At 43.7% G+C, this 25754-nt stretch overlaps 1 protein-coding gene across 1 annotated transcript in view; it reads left to right on the top strand.

The window, feature by feature from the left end:
• Positions 1 to 25754, top strand: part of KDR (kinase insert domain receptor) — a 91261-nt gene that overhangs the window by 42493 nt on the left and 23014 nt on the right. Inside the window, exons 13-21 of the mRNA XM_030191395.1 lie at positions 2533 to 2877; positions 7003 to 7146; positions 10273 to 10404; positions 15103 to 15209; positions 15585 to 15720; positions 17617 to 17721; positions 19418 to 19531; positions 20806 to 20894; positions 21430 to 21568. Of these exons, the coding sequence (XP_030047255.1) occupies positions 2533 to 2877; positions 7003 to 7146; positions 10273 to 10404; positions 15103 to 15209; positions 15585 to 15720; positions 17617 to 17721; positions 19418 to 19531; positions 20806 to 20894; positions 21430 to 21568 (1311 nt within the window). The remainder of the gene's footprint in view (positions 1 to 2532; positions 2878 to 7002; positions 7147 to 10272; positions 10405 to 15102; positions 15210 to 15584; positions 15721 to 17616; positions 17722 to 19417; positions 19532 to 20805; positions 20895 to 21429; positions 21569 to 25754) is intronic.

Here is a 25754-nt window from a genome sequence, read left to right as displayed (position 1 = left end):
CTAAAGAGTATGCAAGAACAATCATCACATGTTGATTACATGCATCATTTATTAGAATAATGATATTTACCCCTGAATTCTGTATGTGGCACTAAAAATTGTGCAAACAATTTATTTAAGAAGTCAATTAGCACCAATAATTAGCCGCAATCAATTATTGGCGTTAATTGGCAACAATTTGGATTTGCACATGCATCTTGCTACATGATATTCTATGAAGATGTGTACACAAATCCTTTAACAAGTAACTGAAAAGGGGGGCGTAGCCATGGGAGCAGTAGGGGCAGGTCAGGGACGTTCACTTACAGAAATGATAAGTAGATAGAAGTACATAAATACATAAGTAATGCCACACTGGGAAAAGACCAAGGGTCCATCGAGCCCAGCATCCTGTCCACGACAGCGGCCAATCCAGGCAAAGGGCACCTGGCAAGCTCCCCAAACGTACAAACATTCTATACATGTTATTCCTGGAATTGTGGTTTATGGACTTGTTCTTTAGGAAACCGTCTAACCCCTTTTTAAACTCTGCCAAGCTAACCGCCTTCACTACATTCTCTGGCAACGAATTCCAGAGTTTAATTATGCGTTGGGTGAAGAAAACTTTTCTCCAATTTGTTTTAAATTTACTACACTGTAGTTTCATCGCATACTCCCTAGTCCTAGTATTTTTGGAAAGCATGAACAGATGCTTCACATCCACCTGTTCCAGTAGAATGGGCACAGTATTATAGAATTCACCTAATTTAGGTGTGAGGATTTACACTAGGTTTCAGTAGGTGTAAATCTTCGCGCCCAAAAGTTGGGTGTCAATCCCAGCGCTACGTGCTATTCTATAAACAACACCCAACTCGGGAGCACCATTTATAGAATAGCGATCAACACTCATTTTTTAGGGGGGGGGGCGCCATTTACAGAATGTAATCCTTAATGCATATATATGCAAATAGGCTCATAAATGCTAATATACTGCCTAAGCCCTATTCTGTAAATACACGGTATACCTGACACGGCATGTATTTTACAGGCAAGTATATATATACGTGGAGTTGATCTTTGTGGTGGAGGGGATTTGACTGTCAGAGGGTGGGATTTGGCTATTGGGGTGATGTAACTGGGGGGATTGGATTAGGAGAGGCATTTGAGGGGGTCTGACCTGCCAGGGAATCAAACCTCTGCGGGATTGGGAGGGGGATCGAAGATCTAGAAGGGGATCAGAAGGCCATAGGAGTGTAACTCCATGGCAGTTCACTAGTTTGCAGCCATGTCACATCCAACTACACCTCCGATCTACCCAAGCATTGTACATTTCCCAAACCTACCAGTGTTAGGCAACTAGCACAGGATTTTTACTGCACTGGCTGTTTTAATGTGTGGACCTGTATTAATGTCTACTGCACAATAAAACATGCGCTAGCTGATTAACACAGCATTGTGAAAGACTCTTTAAGGGGCCTATATTTCTTTCTGTAGTAAACCTGAAGAAACTGTGACTTGAATGAAGTTGTGGACGTTTCCACCTGCTCAAGACAGGTGTAATTGTTAGCATGCACATCAATTGTGATATCACCAGTGTTCTACCTGAACTCCATCCCAACTTTGTAAGTCTAAGTGCTTTGAAAATGAGCACTGAAGTGCATAACCCGTAGGGTAATTTTACAAAGCCTTTTGCTCATGTAAAACAGGGTTTCAAATGCAAGAAAGTTGATAAAATTATGGCCAAAATGAATCGGTCTTTTTTTTTTTATCCCATCTAAATGGGGATTCTTAGCCAAATTCAAAATATGAATCAGTCTGTATACACAGCTGAGAGACACAAGTCTCAGTAGACCTGTGCCTCTCATCTTCTTAGCATTCTTTTCAATGGACAGGTGTCTGGTCATCTCTGTTTTCCAGGAAACTTTTCCCGATATAATTTTTGACGTTGCCTAATACTAACGCGCCCCGCCCTTGGGTTATTTACTGCATTTCCCACAACATGAACTTGAAAAGTCTAAACCACTTCTACCTTCTTCTGAACTAAAGGGGCTCTTTTTACTAAGCCGCTCACTATACAGGAAGTACCACCGGGCTACCGTAGCAGCCTGGTGGTACTTCCCAACCCTAGCGTGCCGTCATTTTCAGCGCTACAAAAACGTATTTATTTTTGTATTGCCAGAGTGTACCAATGGGTGACAGTAAAGGCTCCCCCTCCCCAAAATGGCCACGCAGCAAGTACCATTTCCTGTAGGAAAGCAAGACTTCGCTTTTACCAGCTGCAGTAAAAGAGGGCCTCGGCACGCATGAAGGACACGCGCCGATGCCTGCGCAAGCCCCCTTTTGCCGCAGCTTGGTGAAAGAGACACTTGGTTTCCTAGTGAAGGATATATACAATCTGGCCCCAATATATTATCAAGACTACTTAAAAATGTGTGCAATGTTTAAAAATCAAAATTTTGTAAATTTATCACATTTGTATACAGCATGCTTACAGTTAATCAAAGTGGTAGCAGATGCTAAAAAGTTAATTTTTAATGTTGTTTATTTCCACAGGGGGCCTTGAAATTAATGTTCAGCCAAGCAGCAAACCCACTGAACGAGATCATGTGTCCTTACAGTGTGTGGCTGATAGCTTCACTTTTGAGGATATAATGTGGTTTAAGCTGAGTCCAGGCAGCTCACAGAAACACCAAGAAAGTCTGCAGATGCCTGTGTGCAAAAATCTCAGTACCCTTCTGAAAATGAACACTGCTCCTGCAATTATAATGAGTGAAAATATGACTTCAGAGCTCGTGTTTCATAACATCTCACTTCAGGATCAAGGGGATTATGTCTGTGTAGTTAAGGACAAAAAGACTAATAAACACCACTGTCTGCTTAGGCACCTACCTGTTCAAGGTATGTAAAGCACACTGCCGTGTGTAGGATGGCTGTCTGCAAGAGGGCAGTTCATTGAGGGGTCCTTTTACCAAGGTGCAGTAAAAAAAAGGCCCTGTGGTAGCGGCGGGGGTTGTTTTTCCCCTGCAGGTAAAAAGCCCCTAAAAAAATGGCCATATGGTAAGATTACTCTTATCGTGTGGCCATTCAGTGAGGAGCACTTATCACCACCCCTTGAGGTGGCTGTAAGGGCTCCCACGGTAACCCAACGGTAATCAGGCAGTTCACGGCGCTGCCCGATTACTGCCAGGTTAGCATAATGGCAAAAATTTCAAAATTATTTTTTCTTGCATAGGAAACGACTTGCGCTTGAGGCCGAACTACCGCCAGAGGCCTCGTTGGGTAGGCATTAATAGTAAAAGGGCCTCTTAGTGCTCAAAAGTAAACATTTGCAGAATAGTTTTGTAAGTGATTTGGGCATAGGCATAGTTGGAAGCGGGCTTGGGGAGTAGTGTCACTTCAAATGTTGTAGATGCTAATGTTGAATTGGTCTGCCTGCTGCTACTATCAGTATTATTAATTTAGATTTTGCTCACACCTTTTCAGTAGTAGCTCAAGGTGAGTTATATTCAGATACAGTGGATATTTCTCTGTCCCAGGAGGGCTCACAATCTAAGTTTGTACCTGAGGCAATGGAGGGTTAAGTGACTTGCCCAAGATCACAAGGAGCAGCAGTGGGATTTGAACCGGCCACCTCTGGATTGCAAGACTGGTGCTCTAACCACTAGGCCACTCCTCCACTCCCTTGCCCTTTGCTCTCTCTCTCTCTTCCCCCCCCCCCCCCAATATATGAAGGCATACACCACACTTGGGTGTGTACAACAATGTGTTACATGCTCAAGAAGACACATATAAAATTGCCTAGGGATTTAACTGAATCCTTTTTTCAGTAGTAGCTCAAGGTACATTTTATTACGATACTAATTTCCTTGATGTCAGAGGGATTACAATCTAAGGGGCCCTTTTAAAAAGCTGCAGTAATAAATGGCTTTAGTGCACCCTTAGGTGGGCTAAATCCATTTTTACTGTGGCCGTAAACCCCCTGCTATTTATATGTGGAAATCCACACTATCCCCTAGATTCTATATAGTGTGACTTAAGTTGCATGCACAACTTAATTGGTTACCAAGCGAAACAGTGTTGATAATTGCCACTTAGCAAGCAATTATTGACACTCATTGTCATTAATTAGAATTTACGCGCTCAGCTTTCTAAGCCTATTCTGCAACGTGATGAACGTAAATTCTAAGTCGCATTGTTGAAAAGGGGGTGTGGTCATGGGCATGGAATGGGCACATTATGGGCGTTTTCCAAATCTATACGTGTTACTATAGTATACACAGAGTCTGTACCTAATTTAGGCGTTGAGATTTACACCAAGTTTGACTTGACGTAACCGCCCATGACTAAATTTAGTCACACAGACGGGCGTTCGGCATATTCTATAATCCGCACATAAATTTAGGCTTATTCTATAAAGTACGCCTAAATTTAGGTGTACTTTATAGAATACGCCTAGGCGTATTTTTTTTTGGCACAGTGTGATTTGGACAGGGTTTGGGTAAGACTAAAATCTACCTGTGTATTCCCCGGTTTCACAAGGGGAATGCACACGTATGGAGAAAAGATCCACGTTGGCTTTTGCACCTGCTCAACAGCATGTATAGAGTGCTGGTTTCAGCCAGGGCTTTACACGAGGGATTAAGGGAGTCATTCTCATTAATTCTGTGTGATTTTTGTCCACCTTCATAATGAAACCACATTAGATTTGTGGCCTCACCATTTAATTGTTGGCACTTATACATGTAGGTTTCAGTGGCGTAGCCAGACCTGACATTTTGGGTGGGCCCAGAGCTAATACGAGTGGGCACTAGGTGTGAGTAGTGTTTCTTGGGATACTCTAATAATGCCTTAGAGTGCCCTTGATTATGGATTTCTAAGTAAACAGTCTGTGCAACAGCTCTCCTGCATTAACACAAACCACATACCTGGTTCATGGAACACCGACATTTTTAAATATAGTAATTTTATCCCATATCTTAAACTTGACCAAATATGACTGCTATAAGGCAAACATGTCAATGGCACATATCCTTCAAACTTTGCTTTGTAAGAAATGCAATGCCTGATTAAGCTGTATTCATAAAACAAGTAAATGCCTGACATCTACAATACTACTTTATCCTAAAGCAAAAAAATAAAAATATATATTTTATTTACAGTTTGTCGTCTCTGGTTTCTGCTTTCCTCGTCTTCTTTTCACCGTCTTCCTTCCATCCAGCATCTGTCTTCGTTCTCTCTCTACCATCCAGTGTCTGCCCTCTCTGCCATCCCTTCCATCCACTGTCTGCCCTTTCTCTCTGCCCCTTCAATCCACTATTTCCCCTCCCTCTCCCATCCATCCGGGGTCTGCCCTCCCTCTCGCTGCCCCTTCTTTTCAACCCTCAGTTTCAGCCCCATTATCCCACCTGCCCCTAGTTCCAGCCCCAGCCCACATCTCCCACCTGTCCCTCCTTTTCAGCCCCCAGTTTCAGCCCCACTATCCCACCAGTCCCCAGTTTCAGCCCCAGCCCCTTTTCTCCCACGAGTCCGGAGCTTCAGCCCCCAGCCACTTCTCCCTGTCCCCTTTTCAGCCCCCAGTTCCCACAGTTTCAGACCCTGCCCCTTTTCAGCCCCCAGTTCCAGTACAAGCCCCCTTATCCCACCTACCCTCCTTTTCAGCCCCCAGTTCCCTTCATCCACATGCATTAGGGCCCCCCCTTTTCAGCCCCAGATCCATTCTCCCTCCTGCCCCCTTCTCCCATCTGAGCCCCACTCCCCGACCCAGTCCCCACCTGCCTACCAGTTCCACCGACGGACACGACCCTCTTCTTCCCCTGCTACCCGGCACCTGACCCAGCCTTAAAAAAAAAAGTCTGTGAAGCGCCTGACGTCTGCTCTGCTCGGCACTGCTGCTCTAAAGCAAGCAAATCGCCTCCCTCATCGCGTTCACGTCGGCCCTTCCGTCACTGTGACCCACCCTCGCGGAAATAGGAAGATACATCAGAGGGCGGGACACAGTGACGGAAGGGCCAACGCGAACGCGATGAGGGAGGCAATTTGCTTGCTTTAGAGCAGCAGTGCTGAGCAGAGCAGACGTCAGGTGCTTCACTGACTTTTTTTTTTTAAAGGCTGGGTCAGGTGCTGAGTGGCAGGGGAAGAAGAGGGTCGTGTCCATCGGCGGAGCTGGTAGGCAGGTGGGGACTGCGGCGCCAGCGGAGCACCCCCCACCTGCTGACACCTGGGATGTTGGCTGGGCAGGCCTGGAGGGAAAGTGGCTGAGCCTGGGCCCATCCCGTGGCTATACCCCTGGTAGGTTTGTAAAATGGGACCACTGTATGTGGAACTGTCAGCACTTACAAGTTGAAGTTGTAAAATCACCATGTCTAAGTATAATTGCTGACACCTCCACTGAGCGCTGGCTCCTCTTCAGTCCAGGACCTGAGGTGGTTGTACCACTTGCCATTCCTTGGAGGTTGTCCTGGCCTTGAACTAGCTTGTTAAAGTTTGGCTGTCAATGTTCTATGTGCTCTGACGTTTTTATCTGCCATGGGCTCTTGGTGAAACAGGAAACCTGCTTGGTTAACTGCAGGGATGGGAAGCCAGAAAATCTTCAAGTCTTTTTTTCCATTTTGTTTTTCATTCCAGAATGATTGTCGTTATAAGTACACTGTTTCTTAAATAGTTCACTCTTATTAAAAAGGTGTATACTATATGGAAAGAGTGTGCACTCTTTTCGAAGACTGCACACCCGCACAAACCATCATAAATGTGTGAACCATCGCACATGGGCATGTATGTGTGTACCACTGTAAAACTAATGTTCACTGTCTAAAAAGACTACATCCCAGTGGTGTAGCCAGACCTCGATGTTGGGGGGGGGGGGGGGGGGGAGAGGGGAGTCCAGACATTTTGTTGCAAACAGCAGCCTATCCCTAGTAATATCTAGTCAATGACCACTGGAACAGAGAGCTAAATGAATGTTTCCTATCTGTTACTAAACATACCTTGAATGGCTAATATAACATTTCATTTTCCTCTTAACAGCACGAATGGCACCAGTAGTAAATAACATAACAAATCAAACAGCAAGTATCAGTGAAACCATGCAAGTGACCTGCAATGCCTCTGGAATTCCAGCTCCTCGTATCATGTGGTTGAAAAATAACAAAACACTTGTTGGAGATTCAGGTAAGGGTCCTATCACGCAACTTTATGAAAGGACTCCTCTCAACAGTTATTTTTCAGAGCAGCAAAAGAGTATTCATGACCTTGCAAGTAGATGTTTTATTGCCACAGAGATTTTTTTAAACCCTGTATACTTTGCAAGTGGAAAGTATGTGAGAGAAAGAAGAGATAAAAGACGCAGGGGGATTTCAAAGGGAGTACAATCATAGTCTGTGACAGAAGGTGAACAACTAATGTGAAACATGGAGGGGCATTTTTGATAGGACATCTAAATCCAATTTTGGACATTTTTTTACGGAAAACGTCCAAAAATCCAGAGTTAACATGGCCATTTTCAAACCAGAAAAGTCCAAGTTTTTGCTTCACAAATGGACATTTGCTAGATGTTTTTGTGCTCAGTGCATCTATCTTTTAGGACCATTTTTGAAAAAAAATGTGCAAGGAAAAAAATGCACAAAAACAAGCCATTGGGATGTATGGGGGGGGGGGGGGGGGAGGGAGGGGCAGCATTCTTAGTAGACTAGTCACACAGACATCCCAGCAGAGCAGTAGGGCACCCTAGGGGGCACTGCAGTGGACTTCTCATAAAAGGTCCCAGGTACACATCTGACTGTTACCTTCGTATATTGTATGGTGAGCCCTCGAAAACCCAACAAAAACCTACTGTACTCAACTATACACCACTAGAATAGCCCTTATGTCTGCAGGTGTCACCTAAATGTGGACATAGTAGGTTTTTGGTGGGTTTTGGGGGACTGACACTTTCCACCACAAGTGTAACAGTTAGAGTAGATTATGGACCTGGGTCTCCTTCTCTACAGTCCAGCACACTGACCACTAGGGTACTCCAGGGACCTGCCTGCTGCTCTAATAGGACAGGCCATAACATCTGAAGCTGTCATAAAGGCTGGTATGTACTGTTTCTTTTATATCTTTGGGGGTGGGGTGGGGTGGGGTGGGGTGGGAGGGGGTGAGTGACCACTGGGGGAATAAAGGGGGGTGGGGTTATGCCTTAATCCCTCCAGTGGTCATCAGGTCATTTAGGGCACCTTTTTTTGACTTAGTTGTGATTGAAACAGGTCTAGACCAAACCGTCGAACCTTTAGCCCTGGACATGTTTGCTCTGCTCCATTATGGCAGAAAAATATTCAAATTTTAGGAACACCTAAGTCCCACCCCTAACACGCCCCCAACATGTTCCCTCATGATTTGGACACACTGCATATGAACTGCATAGAAAACTGTCTTAAAAATTGGCTTCAAAAATAGCGATTTGGACGTTTGGTGAAAAAAACATTCATCTGCCACATTTTGGACATTTTTCTGTTTTGAAAATGAGTCTCTAAACTATTTGTAGTCTGGTCTCTGTAAAAAACATACAAGGTTTCAGGAGAAGTGAAGAAAAGTGGGAATCAAAAGGAGACAAGAGAAAAGAGACAGAAAGATGGAGAAAGAGCGATTAGTACTACTACTACTACTATTTAGCATTTCTATAGCGCTACAAGGCGTACGCAGCGCTGCACAAATAGACAGATTAGATTAGAGTGGCAGACATGAACTATTTTTTTTGGTGGAAGGATATGTAAAACCAGGGCTTTTTTTGAGGGGGTACTTGGGGGTACTGAGTACCGGCACCTTTTCCACTGTGTGCTGAAATTGGCCCATGGTCCCCAAGTTTTAATGAAAGAGCTCAGGCTCTACACACCAATTCTGCCTTGTCATAGATTCTTTGGTTGCAGGGGTCCTGGCTATTGTGGGGTGAGTCCCTCAGTGATCACCTCATCCATGAAGGGTGGTCTGACATTTTACCGGCACCTTTTTTTGCTAGAAGAAACACAATGTGTAAAACAAAACAAAGGAGATTATTTTAAAAGTTGGCAGTGTTTACTCAGCTGCATGTAGTGATTGTAGAAAGCTGTTGTTTACATGTGGAGATCTACAGCATGAACAGTTTTTAAGGGGGCTTGGTATAGGCATGAAAAGTGTGTAATTTTGAAGGCTTAAAATTTACACATGTATTTCCCATTTTGTAAGGTGAATATTTTTGCACACCTAAAATGTTTTGAATTAGCCTTGACACTTGCCCCAAAGTATACATAAGTGTCAGCTTGAAAGTGCAGGTGCACAGACCAACAGAAGCCTCCTACCCTAACCCCCCTGATATCATGCATATGCATCCCTCTCCCCAAACCCCATGATTTCATACACAGACATCCCCCTCCCCCCCCGAATCCCCAACATCATAGACATGCACCCTGAATCACCTGACAGCATTAATAAGCATCCTCCTAAACTCCCAACACCCATCCTTTTCTGGATCTTACCAAAGGCCTCCCTGGAGTCTTTTAAGGGGAAGAAGTGATGCCCAGTTGCTTTTATTCCTTCTGGCAGAAATCGACCCGTAGCAGTAATCTCTTGGTACTTCCACTATTTGGCTGCTGAACCCCTATTGGTACTACCATGAAACCACTGCCAGGGATCCACTGCTACCATTTTGAACCGTGATTCAGAAGGGATAGGAACAATTGGGATTAGTTATTCTCCCCACTAGACACCGTTGAGTTCCCCAGTGAGACCTGGGATGGGGCTGCCCTTGTTGGAAGAAGGGGGTTGGGAGATGCTTGTTTATGATGATGAAGTGGGGAATGCATATCTGTAATGTTGGGGGGGTTGGGGAGGGGATTTCTATTCATGTTGTCAGGAGGGCTCAATGGCTCTGAATTTGTCAGGGGGTGCAGGGAGGGGGAGGATCAGTGCTGTAGGGAGCAGCAGTTTTAAAGGGCTGTATATGTGGAGATTTGGGGAAAGCAGGACATTTTTTCTTCACATTCAGCTTTTTAAAATTGCTGCTTCCACTGAATAGGTATCTGCAGATACATGTCTTTATAGTAGTTTACAAAAGGCTCTGCATTTAGCAGAATCTTTTGTAAATACCAAGGGAAATTCCAGAGGAATTATGAATGTCCTGACCTGGGCATTTTTAAGTTGTGCATATTCTCAATGATGATAATAACAGAATCCCATAATATACATATCATGCCATGTTGTATTGGTCAGTTATCACAATTATGAATTAGATCAACTAAAGGAAATTATTTGCTATCAGTAAATGAAATGATTATTTTTCAGGTGTTATTTTAAAGGATCAAAATCGAACCCTGACTATTCAAAGAGTACAGAAGGAAGATGGAGGTCTCTATATCTGTCTGGCATGTAATGATCTGGGCTGTGCAAAAGTGATCACATATTTCTCAGTAGAGGGTCAGTACAGTTCAATTTCACTATTATAAAAATTGCAAAACAGTAATGACAACAACTAAAAACAAATGAACTCATGCATCCCTACCAAAACTTTGAAATAAGACATTTCTTTGCTGGGAGTTATTTTAATACCAACTAGACCCAAAGGAATATGTCTGGATGGGAAAAATAAAAGGAAAACTGATGGTTATCGAATTCCAAGAAGTAGCATTATTTGTATATCACAAAGGGGGCTTAACTAAAACTTTGATTGTGGAGTCTTCCATGTTAGTGCATGCTCCCCATTGTTATGAAGAGATTGTAAATATAGGGCCCTTTTACAGAGGCATGCTGAAAGATGGCCTGTGGTAGTGTAGACGTGTGTTTTGGGCGTGCACAGAATCAGTTTTCAGCGCACCTGTAAAAAAATGCCTTTTAAATTTTTTTTCCAAAAATGGACGTGTGGCAAAATCAAAATTGCTGTGTGTCCATTTTGGGTCTGCGACCTTACCGCCTGCCATTGACCTAGCAGTAAAGTTCCACGCGGTAACCAGGCAGTAATGACCTAAGCGCACCAAATGCCACTCAGTGCGCGCCTGATACATATCAAAAATGAAATTACCACAAGAACCACGCGGTAGCCGGGTGGTAACTCCATTTTGGCGTGGGTTAAGCGCGCGTAGAGCCTTACGCGGCTTAGTAAAAGGGCCCCATAGTGTGTTCAATTTCACAGCTTTCAAACCTTTTAAACATGCTATGCCTGATTTAAAGTGAATTACTAGCTGGGGATTTTCTGTTCTCCCATTTTGGTCTTATTCTTAGATTTCATAATGGATTGAAGACATCTTTTTAGTAAATATTTGGATAAATAATATAGTATAGCTATCAGTATATTTAATTGTGTGTTTTGGTCTTTATGTAACCCACTTAGATTCTTTTCTGATTGTAGCAGGATATAAATACCCAGAATAGAATAGAAAAACATTTCCCCTCAGGGTGTCATGGAGGGGCATTTTCAAAAGGGACGTCTAAGTTTTGATGAGGACGTCCTTGCAAAACGTCCTGATCCAGGGGCGGGGAAACCCGTATTTTTGAATCAAGATGGACATCCATCTTTCAGTTTGATAATACAGTCAGGGACGTCCAAATCCTGAAATTTGGTCCTCCCTAGACTTGGTCGTTTCTGATTTTCGGCAATAATCGAAACCAAGGACGTCTATGTCAGAAACGACTAAATGCAAGCCCTTTGGTTGTGGGAGGAGCCAGCATTTGTAGTGCACTGGTCCCCCTGACATGCCAGGACACCAACCGGGCACCCTAGGGGGCACTGCAGTGGACTTCATAAATTGCTCCCAGGTACATAGCTCCCTTATCTTGTGTGCTGAGCCCCCAAACCCCACTACCCACAACTGTACACCACTACCATAGCCCTTATGGGTGAAGGGGGGGCACCTAGATGTGGGTACAGTGGGTTTTGGAGGGCTTGCTGTTTCCTCCACAAACGTAACAGGTAGGGGGGGATGGGCCTGGATCCGCCTGCCTCAAGTGCACTGCACCCACTAAAACTGCTCCAGGGACCTGCATACTGCTGTGATGGAGCTGAGTATGGCATCTGAGGCTGGCATAGAGGCTGGCAATCAATATTTTGAAAGATATTTTTTGAGGGCAGGAAGGAGGTTAGTGACCACTGGTGGAGTAAGGGGAGGTCATCCCTGATTCTCTCCAGTGGTCATCTGGTCACTTCGGGCACCTTTTTGTGCCTTGGTCGTAAGAAAAACATGACCAGGTAAAGTTTTCCAAGTGTTCGTCAGGGACATCCTTGTTTCTTTTGATTATGGGTTGAGGACGTCCAAGTCCCGCCTCTGATACGCCTCCGATTCGCCCCCTTGAACTTTGGCCGTCCCTGCGACGGAAAACAGTTGGGGACGTCCAAAATAGTAGATGACGGCAGAAAAAGACCTGCATGGTCCATCCAGTCTGCCCAAGACAAACTCATATGTGTATACCTTACCTTGAATTTGTACCTGTCCTTTTCAGGGCACAGACCATATAAGTCTGCCCAGCAGTATTTCCCGCCTCCCAACCACCAGTTCCGCCTCCCATCACCGGCTCTGGTACAGACCGTATAAGTCTGCCCTCCCCTATCCTCACCTCCCAAACACCACCCCCTCTTCCCCCCAACTGCTCCGCCACCCAATTTCAGCTAAGCTTCTGAGGATCCATTCCTTCTGCACAGGATTCCTCTATGCATATCCCACGCATGTTTGAACTCCGTTACCGTTTTCATCTCCACCACCTCTCGCGGGAGGGCATTCCAAGCGTCCACCACCCTCTCCGTGAAAAAATACTTGCAGGAAAGATGTCAGGAAGTATTTTTTCACGGAGAGGGTGGTGGATGCCTAAATGTGAGCACGGAGCCCAGATGTGCAAACCGTAATGCAAGCTCCAAGCTGGCACAAGGTTTGCAGCAGGAGCAGCGCCCTTGTTTGGCACGCTGCAAGCTGATCATAAGGGAGGAATGCGGGAGACCCTCGTTTGCATGCAATTAGCGATCAGAGCTGGTGAGTACGTTGTTTCATGTGCTCACCAGCTCTGATTCTGGGGTGCAGTCAAATATGGGCGCTAGTCTATTGCTAATGGCCTCTAGTGCTCGCGTTTGCTTCTGATCATCAGCCCATTGATGATTGCCCAACCTATATTCTAAAAACACCATCTATGAATTGTGTAAGATGATCAAGTAATTGTTGAATTTAAGTTTTTCTGAGGGGTCATTCCCAAATTATTTGATGAATATAATTCTTATTCCAATACCTAAAAACCTGACAGAAAAATTGTCTGTTATATCAAATTACAGACTAGTAGCTTCAGTTCCCTTTTTTGTAAAGATCATGGAGGGCATTGTTTCTCAGCAACTTTCTAATTACTTGAGTTCACATAGGGGCTCTTTTATGAAAGGGCAGCAGGGTCAGCGCCGGCTTTGTGTACAGTGAATTGGCCCTACTGCCAGGCTTGTCCATGAGTCCGGCGGTAGACTTTCATTTTCTATCACCAGGGAAGGGAGCCTGGTGGTAATTGGGCTATTAGGATAGTGCTGGAGAACAGTTAGCCATGTTTCCTCACAGGGTTGGTGCTTTCAATTAAACTCTCTCAAACGCTGCTTCTGTCTTGGCTACACTCTTCAATGTGCAATAAGTTCCTTTATCATAACCACAGTTCCAATAGCCAAGGGATAATTAGCCCATTTTCATAGTCTTCATTTACCTCATTTGTGATTACACAGCCCTGAAATCCCTGGAGGCATAGACTTCTTATCACACAGGAATGCAAGGGTTTGATCTAAGGCCATTCTTCTTCTCTGGAACTCCCCTGAGCAGTGGCGTACCAAGGGGGGGGGGGTGGTGGGGGCGGTCCGCCCCGGGTGCACGCTGCTGGGGGGTGCCATGCGCCTGTCGGCTCCGCTCGTTCTCTGCTCCCTCTGCCTCGGAACAGGTGTCCTTTCACCGGGGGGGGTGGGGGGGGTCGTGCTGCACCCGGGGGGGGGGGGGGGGGGGCGCATCGGCGATCCGCCCTGGGTGTCAGCCACCCTAGGAACGCTATTGCCCCTGAGATACCACATCTAAGCCAGACCTCCTTGGGAGGATCCTTGCTCCTCCTGGAGACCTCTTGCCTTAGGGCCTCCCTGCTCTTCTTTTTCTCAGGGCATTAACCACCTCCCTGCCTGAGCCCCACCCCACTGACTCAGCTTCTGACGTGACAGGTTAGAGTGCAACCTCAGTAAAGGAGTTTTCTTAGAGAAACCTGCCACTGTGCCACTCTCTCCTTCACAGACTTGTTGTTTCATCTTTTTTTGCCAGGTTGCTCTTGCCACCATTACTTCAGATAAAGATGCAGTATCTACCAGCCTTTATCTCTATGATCTTAAGTACTTACATTGTTCTGCTTTGGTCATGAACCTTCCTTACCCTTGACCCTCCTTCCTCCACTGGACTGTTTCCCAGCTGTCTGCTGTACAATCTTGCCTGCATGAAAAATACCACTATTTTTTCCCAAGTCAGCCTGTATCTCATGGTAAAACACATGCTACCTTTTTCTAATTGTATCAGACTATGTACCCAAGCCCTTCTGCCATGTTATGTAGATTGGTTTTGCCATCTGTTTTTTGAGTGCTTGACATAGCTTGATATACCACTGCTCTGTGCAAGTCTTTCTGGTCTGTGCTCTGTGTTGTCCCTTTGCTATTTCAAGTGTAACACATCCTGGGTAACTGGGAGCTAAACATCAGGTCTATAGTGTGAGATACAGGCAAACTCCAGGCTCCTGACACCTGAGACCCTGCTGAATGAGCAGAGACCAAACCCCTGTCTTCCTCCTCTGGCTGCACTGATTACTTTCCACTCAGGCACACTATAAAAGAGTAAGTCCAGGACAGTATTTAAATGCTTCTTCAGATTAAATGGCATAAAGGGGAAATGCAAAATCTTTGCTCAAAACCTTTTTTAAATTTTTTAATTGCTCTCTCTTTCTAGCGTATGTTTACAGCCTTTCCCTGTTGCATTTGCATTTAGTTGGATAAGAGATTTATTTTTCTAGCTGACATAATGCACATATACAGAACATGTTACATTTGGAACAATGAACTATATTCAATGTGTTGACTGCTTGCCTAAACTAGCAACCCAATCTCAGCCTCCAGTAAAATGCTCAATTGTTTTCTTGCAGGCACTGAAGAAAAAACGAACCTGGAGCTCATTATCCTGGTGGGCACTGGAGTGATTGCCATGTTCTTTTGGTTGCTTCTTGTAATTATCATGCGAACCGTAAAGCGGGTAAGTTTCTTACTGTCCCATGGGCATGACAAATGAAAACTGACTGGAGTTCTTTCGTGCCACAGTTTTCCATTGTCTTTAAATCAACGGGCACATTTTTCCAACATCACTGTAACATTCTTGCATGGTTTATGGAGGAGTTGTTAGTAATTTGGTTTTAATTGAAGAGGTGCTGGGAGAGAATAAGCTTGAACTTTCTCCTCTTGTTAAAAACATTGCAATTAAGTTGGATCTATGTGTACGTTCACAGAACAGCTGGAGGAAAATTGGAGGCCTGTGGTTTTGGCCAAATAAAGTGGCAGGAGGGTGGATGTGAGCTATTTCTCTTGTTACAAAAAAGTTAAGTTGATCTGATAGATTGTTGTTGGTTTCCAGCCCAGTGGAGGGGAACTGAAAAGTGGCTACCTGTCAATCATCATGGATTCCGATGAGGTCCCTCTAAATGAACACTGTGAACAACTCTCCTATGATTCTAACAAGTGGGAGTTTCCCAGGGACCGGTTGAAATTAGGTGAGTTCTCATATGGCGCATTGGATGCTGTGGGAACAAAAAAGGAGGAAAAAACCTCACTCAAAGGTTAGCAACAAAAGAAAGGAGTGAGACGGATCCAGAGAGGATGTCAAAATGTGAAAGTCTTTATTGTAAAAGTCATAAAGATGACCTCAGTGGCGTTCCTAGCCTGGATGGCACCCGGGGCGGATCGCCGATGCGCCCCCCCCCCTGGTGAAATGACACCCCCCCGGGTGCACGCCACTGGGGGGGGGGGTGCCGTGGCGCGCGCCTGTCAGCTCCAAGTTCGCTAACTTCGCTCGTTCGCTGCAGCTCCCTCTGTCCTGTAACAGGAAGTAACTTGTTCCGGGGCAGAGGGAGCTGCAGCGAACGAGCGAAGTTAGCGAACTCGGAGCCGACAGGCCCATGCCGCGGCACCCCCCAGCGGCGTGCACCCAGGGCGGACCGCCCCCACCGCCTCCCCACCCCTTGGTACACCACTGGATGACCTGACATAAACGTGTTTCAGCACAAAGGCCTACCTCAGGGGTCAAACAAATCTGTCAGGTTGTAGTGAAAAACCAGATGATTTCAAGATCCTAGTTGTATATCTTTCCAAATTAGAAACAGCTCTTCAATGCAACAGCACCTCCTCGCTGAAAAACTGGTGACGTGACAAATGCAAATTACTGCTGTGTTACAATTGTGGCAGTAATCCACAGCTGAGTGCAAAACATCACCCTTCCTGTCAGTGCCTGAGTGGTGAGTGGCTCAGAAGCTGATAGGAAGGGTGACATTAAAAGAAAAAGTTGCTGGTGGTCTGAATTGGCCCCTATCTCCCTGCTCTCTCTCCGATACGACTTCTATCTCCCTTCCCTCCCTCCCTCCCGCCCACCTGACCATACTCCCTTCTCTCTCTCTCTCCCACCCCGATATTAAAATAAAAGTTTCCCTCTAGCAGCACCCCCCCCCTCCTGGACAGGACCAGCACCCCCTCCCTCCCTCCTGACTTTAAAAGGCACTGGTGTCTAGTGGCACCCCTCCCAACATATAAACACATCACTTCCTCCTCCAAACCCTTCCTCAGGACCCCCGATCCCCCTCTGCAAGTACCTTAACTAGATGCAGGAGCAATACCCACTTGCCTCTGCCACTAGCACCACCATCTTGAAAAGTAGTGCCACCCAGCTCCATGCAGTGCATCCTGGGATGCACCGGGCAGGGTCACCCTGACATATGGTTCTCCTTATATCCTAGTGGGTGGCAATAGGGTTTCTGTACTCTTATTCCTTTATGCTGGTAAACAACTATCTTTGGTGTTTCTCTGTGTTTCCTGAATACTACAAGATTTTGCTTTGTTGGACAGGTTAAGTGCAAGTCCCTGGGTGGGAGTATTATCCCCTGCTGCTTAAAGCCTCTGGCTTCAGATTCAAGTGCCTTCCCCATTTGGGAAGTCAGGGGTGCAGGTGCCTTCCCCATTTCTTATTGCATGCTGCATTAGTTTTGGAGTGCTAATTTCACAGTAGCACCAAGGCTCTACCACAATGCATTCTGCATCAGCTCTTGTGTGCCGTGAGTTAAAGTTAAGAGGCGAAAAGTGCAAATTTGGCAATTGATACTGCAGATTGATTATGTACCCACCTCTGGAGTAACTTTCAGCCTTAGCTAACAAGGGGGCTGCTACAATTAGGTAAAGCATTTCTCTTGGGAACTTCCCTCCATCTCTACTAAGCTATCCTGGCACTGAGTACTGAAAAAGATTGTGGCCCTGGTCAAGTGTGAACTTGGCAAGCAGTAATGGCTCTGACGTGGGCTAATTCAGTCACCTTCCTATACTTTCCAGCATGGGGACTTCCATTCAAGCTGCAGACGTTTAATCCAATAAAATAAAATCTTGCTGCTGTTTTATTCTCTTAGGTAAGCCACTTGGTCGGGGAGCTTTTGGCCAAGTTATGGAAGCAGATGCATTTGGAATTGACAAAACTTCAACGTGTACCACAGTGGCTGTCAAAATGCTGAAAGGTAAAACATTAACCTCATTGATTGTATTTATGCTTATATTTGGTAATGTTACTAGTGTTCTGCTGTTTACAAAATGATAGGTTTTGTGTCAGGCTGTACCTGCTGTTGTACACTACCTTGGGTGATCTCTTTATAAAGGCAGTTAATAAATCCCAATGAATAAATCAACCAACCAACTGATAAAGCTGTCAGCTTGTTTCAGAGGCTTACATCTGAGATTTTTCATTGCATGAGGCAGCAGCTACTGCAGGTTGTCACTGGCTTTTCTTTGAACAGTAACCTTGGGACAAGGTAGATGCAGTATAAAGATGAACAAGTAGCTTTAATTAGGTTTCTTTTTTCATGTACTGTATGTGAATATTTGCCCTTGAAAGTGTAATGGGTAACTCGCCTGGCATATCATAGGTCCGAATTGCTGTGAAAACTTTCTTCCTTTTTCTGGATGTGAGGACTCTAAGCCTTCATTGAGCTCTTCATTCTCTTGTCTGGGAAGTAAACAAGGCTGGGGATTGGCCACTGTTGGAAACAGGATGCTGGGTTTGATAGACCTTCAGTCTGTCCCAGTGTGGCAATACTTATGTATTTATGTACTTATGTTAGATCTTGAGCAAATGTTCAACAAGGCTGGTAAACTGTGAGGCACATTATTAATGAAGAACAGTCATCAGCTCACACTTAATTATGTGTGCAAGTCAGAATTAAGTCACAGGCAAAGCATAATCATATGCCTAGGATCCAAATGTTTAGGAAGGGCCCTCTCAGATGTATTAGTTCAATAGCTCCAAAGGCAGATTCTCCCCTAGGAAGTCAGGTGCTAGTATAAAGAAGTTAGGGAGAGGGGGAGGGGAGAGAATAGAGCCACTACTGCCCTTACCATGTCTAGGAGCAGGTACAAAGATCATCAGTGATTTTTTTTTGAAAAATATACGTGCACTTGTTGGAAAATAGAAAATACATGTATCCTTTCAGGCCTGCTGTTTATGCCACATAAGTACTGGCTTTTCTAAAATCCCTACATACAGGTGTATGACCATTTCCATGTATAAATCAGATTATTATATGTATGAAGGATATCTAACCATTCCAAATGGTTACCTGGAGAAATCGGCCACAAAATGTGGAGGAATGCTCTATCCCTACGGCAAAGAGTAGGGTGGGCAGTCTCTTCCAAAGTACACACAAGGGAGACGCAATAGTTCTTGTACTTGATATTTTATTGAAAATATGTCAAAAGACTTGACACAGTGGCTGTGTTTCGGTGCATAGGTGCCTGCCTCAGAATTACACTCAGACTCCTGAGGCAAGAGCCTATGTGCCAAACACAGCTGCTGTGTTGAGTCTTGTATTTTCAATAAAATATCAAGTACAAGAACTATTGCATCTTCTTTGTGTACTTTGGAGTCTACCCACCCTACTCTTTGGTCTATGTGCAGTTAGATGATCATTTTGAGGTAGCGGATTTTTTGTAAAAGTTTAGTAGTAATTCTAGCCTATCTGCACCCGAGGAATATTAGTTTTAATTGATTCTATCTGGAAAATAAGCCAGAAGTAGCACCAAACTATTGTAAATGAAATACTTACCCTATTATAAGAACATGTGAAATTAATGAGTTGTATAGCTAGCTACAAGAATCAATCTATTGCTTTCTCTCTGCCAATGTGATGGTAAATCCACTCTCTATACTTTGTTTTCTAGAGGGTGCCACATCCAGTGAGCACAGGGCGCTCATGTCAGAGCTGAAGATTCTCATCCATATTGGCCATCATCTTAACGTTGTTAATCTGCTGGGTGCCTGCACCAGACCAGGCGGTAAGACTTGAAGGTTTTCATTACACTTCTCAACCCTTAGGTTATCATTGAGGTTCTGAGATGCCAGGATTTAAGACAGTGATTCTAAATCTGGGTTCCTGGGAGCCCTAGAATTTCTCTGTATTTATGAAAAAACAGGATGTGTATTTAGCACAGTTACTACAGCCTATTAAAGTTATTTAGATCTGTGACATTGGGGTTTTTATGCCTATGATGAAGAGAGAACCATTGGGTCCATTTAAGCTCCGTGAGATCAAGTGTTGGTCTCTGAGCTCTTTGAGGCTTTTTCCCTGAGCACAAAGCCATTTTGTATCTTGTGGAATTTGTTGTTGGTTTTGAAATTTTGTATACGTCCACACCACGTGACTAGTTTTCTAGTGAGCCCTAGAATTTCTCAAACTCTCTTCAGGCTTTCCTCAAGAAATTATAGAATCTATTTGTATGAACATATATATGTTTACATATATTGAGGGTTCCTCGGCATAATCATAGAATATGAGGGCTCCAAGGGTAAATTTAGGTGCAATTTTGTTGGTGCCATATATAGAATCTAGCCCTATGGGGGCAATTCTGTAACTGGGTGCCTCCATTTAATGCAGTGTGGTGGTGGTGGGGGTACTCTATTTTCTACCACAGGAAACAGCATGCGCCAATTTTGGAATTACTGCCGGGCACTCACGCTACCCCAGCGGTAGTGCCATTTGGCACATACTACCCACGCTTTAGCCCTTCTGCTGCTTAGTAAAATGGCCCCTTAACTGGTTAAGTTTGAGCCAGCCAAAAAAACCCTGGATGTTCAATGCCGGTCACCGGAAATGGCCCAGCATTGAATATCCGGGGTCAGCAACGATCATGGCACTTATGCAGGCTGCCTCCCACAGACTGACTGTCGGGCCCCTGGTCTATAGCTGGCATAAATGGCTGCACCTAAGAGTACTGTGCAACGTACATAACATAGTATTCTATAAGTTGCTTGTGTAAGTTAGAGCCATGCAATGCCCCTCCCATGCCTGCCCGTATGAATGCCCTCATGTGGTTATGTGTTATCTTTAGACTAGTGTTTAGTGCACTTACACCCCCATAAGTGCTATTTTGTGCACTTATGTGCACCCAGTTATAGAATTGCCTTTCGAGTTTTAGAACTCTTGGGGCATGAGATGTTGTAGTGAGGTGTAGAAGGAGAACATCAAGCCTAGTGTTGTTCAGACAGCAGGAGGTCTCATACTGAGGGCGTTAAATTCAGTGACTGACTGTGTAAATTGTGTTCCATATAGGACCATTGATGGTGATCGTGGAATACTGCAGATTCGGAAACTTGTCTAGTTATTTAAGAAGCAAAAGAAATGAATTTGTTCCATACAAGGTACAGTACTAGCTCAGCACAAAACAATAAAAAAAAAAGTAGAATAATTTCCTGAACAAGTGGAGAAAACCAAAAGGATGCACTTTTATACTGTCTCAGGAATTTTTCAGTAGTGAATGAAGATAAGATTGAATGGAATCTTGCTCCCTTTCTACCAGCTTATTTTCCTTTTAAATACGTGTTGGTCTGTAGACTTTAGTGCATGCAGTCCCTGGCTTTGTTCCTCTTTCTCCAATTCTCTTTTCCTGTAAGTTTTTGTTTGTCTGCTTCCTGCGGCTCTTCTCCTCCAGGGCCGATTCTCATACACAAGAGCAGAAGAGTGCAGAAATGAAGAAGGAAAGGCCAAGAGAATATGAAGGATTTAATTTTTTTTTTTCATTCTAAGTGCAAGCTACAATTTGTGAAAAATTCAACTTTTCTGTTTCTTTCTTAGCTCTTTTTGGTACCTTTTCTTCCTATGTAAAAAAAAAATCTTTTATGTAGCATAAACTGTTCTCATCGTTAAGTGTAATAAATATGTCTTTTTCTATATTAGACTAAAAATGCCCTGTCCAGACATGGCAAAGACATCCTAGGAGATGTGAAGCTGCGTTTGGGCAGCATTGCAAGCAGCCAAAGTTCGGCAAGCTCTGGATTCTCAGAAGAGAGATCTCTCAGTGAAGCAGATGAAGAAGGTGGGAGAAGTTCATTTGTTGTCCGTGCCAATATCGTTATTGACTCTGAATTCTGAAGCCAATGTATTTTGCATAGTTTAGCTCCCCTCTACCTCTATTCACACTTTCAGTTTGCCACTCTGTCTAGAGTTAGATCAAATTAAGTTTATTTCTTTTGTTTTCCTTCGTCCAGAGGTAAGAAGAGATTAAACATGTTGGAATTAACTTTAGCATTTCAAGCTGCGAGATTCTGGAAGAAACTTGTTAAACTATTCTTATCTTCTAATACTTATATTCTGGAAGAAAGTTAAGACCTTGTTATTTAAGTAATTTAATTTAGGAAATAATGTCTGATTTGAACTGATATTTCCCAGAAGTTTGTTATCTGGTTCTCATATATTGTAAGCTGCTTTGAGCTGAAAGGTGTAAGCGGAATGTAAGTCAGGTTGTTATGTTATGTTATAGTTGTTGTGCAACTGCATTAGGGCATAGATTAAGTTTGTCAACCAGTTTCCCTCTGCTCCTGAACAACAATCTAGTGAAATCAAAAAATAAAATAATTAAGAAAACATAAACAAATAACCCCCCCCCCCCCCCCCCCCATCTTCATCATGGATAGGTTGTCTTCCAGAATAATGCGGCTCTTTTACTAAGCCACATAAGCGTCTATGCGCACCCAACATGCACCAAAATGGAGTTACTGTCCGGCTACCGCATGGCTTTTGCGGTAATTTCATTTTTGCTGTGTGTCTGATACATGCATCTGCAAAATACACGCGTATCGGACGTGCGCCAAGTGGAATTTGACGCGTGTAGGTCATTACCGCCCAGTTACTGTGTGAGATTTTACTGCTAGGTCAATGGCTGGTGGCAAGGTCTCAGACCCAAAATGAACGCACGCCAATTTTGATTTTGCTGTACGTCCATTTTCGGCAAAAATTGTAAAAAGGCATTTTTTACAGGTGCGCTGAAAAATGGAGCTGCGCGCGCCCAAAACACACACCTACGCTAGCGCAGGCCATTTTTCAAAGCACCTTACTAAAAGGACCCCAATATATGTTGTTTGGTACTGTACCTTAAAAGCACTTGGGGGAGGTCTTTTTGCTAAAGATTAGCATGAGTTATGGGCAGCAGGGCCCATTTTATTCCTATGGGCCGTAGTGTAGATAACTCAAGCTAATCTTTAGGTTTGCACCAGTGAGTGTCAGGTTTATGGAGACCTTACAAGAAGGTGCCATAGACAGTCCTGACAGTCTAGAATTAACTGTCTTAAAGTGCTCTATCTTGTCATCAACTGTAGATACCGAGAAAAGTTTGCAGTAGTTTCCTCAGTTTTGTACCGATCTTTTCTTTTCTTTGCAAGGCCCCAGGGTGAAGGAACACAGTCGAACTTACAATATTTATTGAATACTATCTGCATTTCTAGAGCAAACATGTTTTTTGTCAGCCCAACACAGTGTCTGTTTTTAGAGCTCTACATGTTACCATTGGCAGCTTCCGATATTTATAATTAGCATTTCCTGCAATAGAAACTGCTATTATTTGTCATCCTTTTCTCAAATGTGATGCATCAGAAAAGAGAGTTTGGGATGTAGCTGTTGATCCTTAGCATATAAAATTTGGAAGCAATGCAATCAGATTTTGCTGTCATCCACATTTAAGGACATTTCTTTGAAAAAAATAATTTAAGCAGTAAAATTTGAATGAAGAAATAAATGATATCACATTCTAGGATTCTTGACGGAACTTGAAAATTATTGGGTAATTTTCTTAACTCCGGCCATAGATTTGCAGGAATTTGTGACTATGCTTTTCCATTTTTATTTTTGGCTCAACTCTAAGGGGTTGATATTCAGCCAGTGTTTTATGTAACCTATATACCACCTATAACTAGGTGGTTTGCATAAAAACATTGATATTCAACCACAAGTACAAAAACATTACTCAGCATCAAACAGCAGACTCATGACCTATCTTTGACCACCCTCCAAATCACTAACAGCAGATCAGCAATTTTATGTTTCAGTTCTTTCAGTCCCCTAGGGTGCATGCCATCTGGTCCAGGTGATTTACTACTCTTTTTTGTCAATTTACTACAACTTATCATTTCTATAGCGTTACTAGACGTACGCAGTGCTGTACACTTGAACATGAAGCGACAGTCCCTGCTCAACAGAGCTTACAATCTAATTTGTCTCAGTACGTCTTACAGGTTCACTGAGATTTCTTTCAGTTCCTCCTCATTGTTACCCTTAAAAACCATGTCTGGTACAGTTAGATCTCAACCCCACCACATGCCATTTAAACTCTGCCCCAGACTTTTAATGTCTCCTCTAGGCTCGCCCTTCATTTCTTCCTGCTGACTTCCTGGGCATTTAGTACAACAACATTAGACTGGAGTGACTGGGGATTACTCTGCCCCCTTTAGATCCTGGGCCTCATGTGAAATGGAGGAAGGCTGAGATGAATGGAGGACAAGCTTAGAGGAACTATTTTTTAAAAAAGATTGTCAGGCAGATTCAGTCATAGGGTGGGGTGGGAGGCAGGGTTGGCTCTCAGCTTTTAGTGTGTTCAATTTTGTTAATTTTCTATCATTTAATTTGCAAAATTGATATTGTTGATGTTTCTATGTCACTTCAAGATACAGCATATCTTTAATGGGGAGAGGTAGAGAGGATCAGGGAGTGGGTAGGAATAGGACAGGTAGAAGGAGAGAGGACCATGCATGGGGTCAGAGGAAGAGGGAGAGATGAGATTTTGGATAGCGGGTTTGGTGGAAAGGTAGCAACAGCTGATAGTGTTAGAAGAGCTGTTTATACCTTATACCCTCCTTATGCTATGCTTTATATAAGCGAGAGGTGCTCAGTGAATACAACTTTGCTTGGGAATCAAAGTACGGCTTTTATTTAGCTCAAATGTAATAGATACACAGATTAATTAACAATTTAATTAAGGTCTGATTAAAAAAATATGTAGAAACTTACAATATCTGTGTTTCAGTAAGATGTTATGTTTAATGTTCCCACACAGAGTCAATACCACATATTTACTCTAGTTTACTCCCTGTTTGGTGAATGGCCTTAGACTTTGCTAGTTGCTGTCAGGCCAGTACCGTTCCAAAAAGAGTCCGACTTAAAAACAGAATTTCACTGTAGCAGCATTTCTGATGCTAGCTCAGTTTGAATAGGAATTTCTCACCATTGCCCAAGGAGAGATCCTTGCTCCCCCCTTCAGCAAGACATTTTTCTCCATGGCACATCTTTCCAGTCCCTCTGCTGGGCTGGAGTCCACCATTTTTTACATACTCACTCTTACTCACTCGCTCTCACACTCATACATTCTCTCACACACTCTCTCTCTCTCTCACTTTCACTTATTCTCTTTCCTTCTCTCTCTGTCTAATATCCAAGAAATCCTACGTTATATAGGATTTGTCTCCATAGCCATTAACAGTATGTTCTGTCATTGGCTGTTGACAAGGTAAAATGGAGCTGGCAATTTATGATTGGTCCAGCTTAATGAAGATTACATCATAGGAATTGGTCCTATGATGCAAAGGCCTAGTCAGCTTATGCATACACAACCCATTGTCTGATAGGCCCATCAAAAGGGAATCTATACAGACCTACTCTCTGACCACCTTCATGGTTGGGCATAATTGTCCGAGATCATCGTGACCCTACTGACCTAGCACCATGATTCTTCTGTCCCACCTATAGTAAACAGTCCAGCTCTAGGTTACAATGCTCTTTCGTACACCAGCCTGTATCAATAATGCTGACAGCTTAGTTCTCAAGAAATACAGTTCATGCCTGGTCTGAGAAGCTAGGAAGCACAGCCTAAAGTGACCTAACTTCCCTATAGCCTATAGGCTTAAAACCACCCCACAACTAACCATAACAGTGGGAATGAGATGATTGATGGGTGGTGATGGAGGAGAAGTGTGGGGAGAGTGGTAGGAATAATTTATGTCGAAAGATGGGCATCCTCTTTCGAAAATGAGTCTAATAGTAAACAACACACATTTAATAACACAGGAAATCTAGCTGAGTAGAGAAAAATAAAACAGTTCATGTCTTATCCCTCTGTAGACTAATGTCTCACAAACAATTTAAAAAAAATGCATTTATGTTGAATTACATAGAGTGCACACTTACAATATGTCCTTCATTGTACAAGGAAAATTTGGAGCCAGTATTTGACTTTC

This window comes from Microcaecilia unicolor, chromosome 2 (genome assembly GCF_901765095.1).
Source record: "Microcaecilia unicolor chromosome 2, aMicUni1.1, whole genome shotgun sequence".
Lineage (NCBI taxonomy): Eukaryota > Metazoa > Chordata > Amphibia > Gymnophiona > Siphonopidae > Microcaecilia > Microcaecilia unicolor.
The sequence above is the reverse complement of the archived record's forward strand: the minus strand, read 5'-3'. Positions and strand labels throughout refer to the sequence as shown.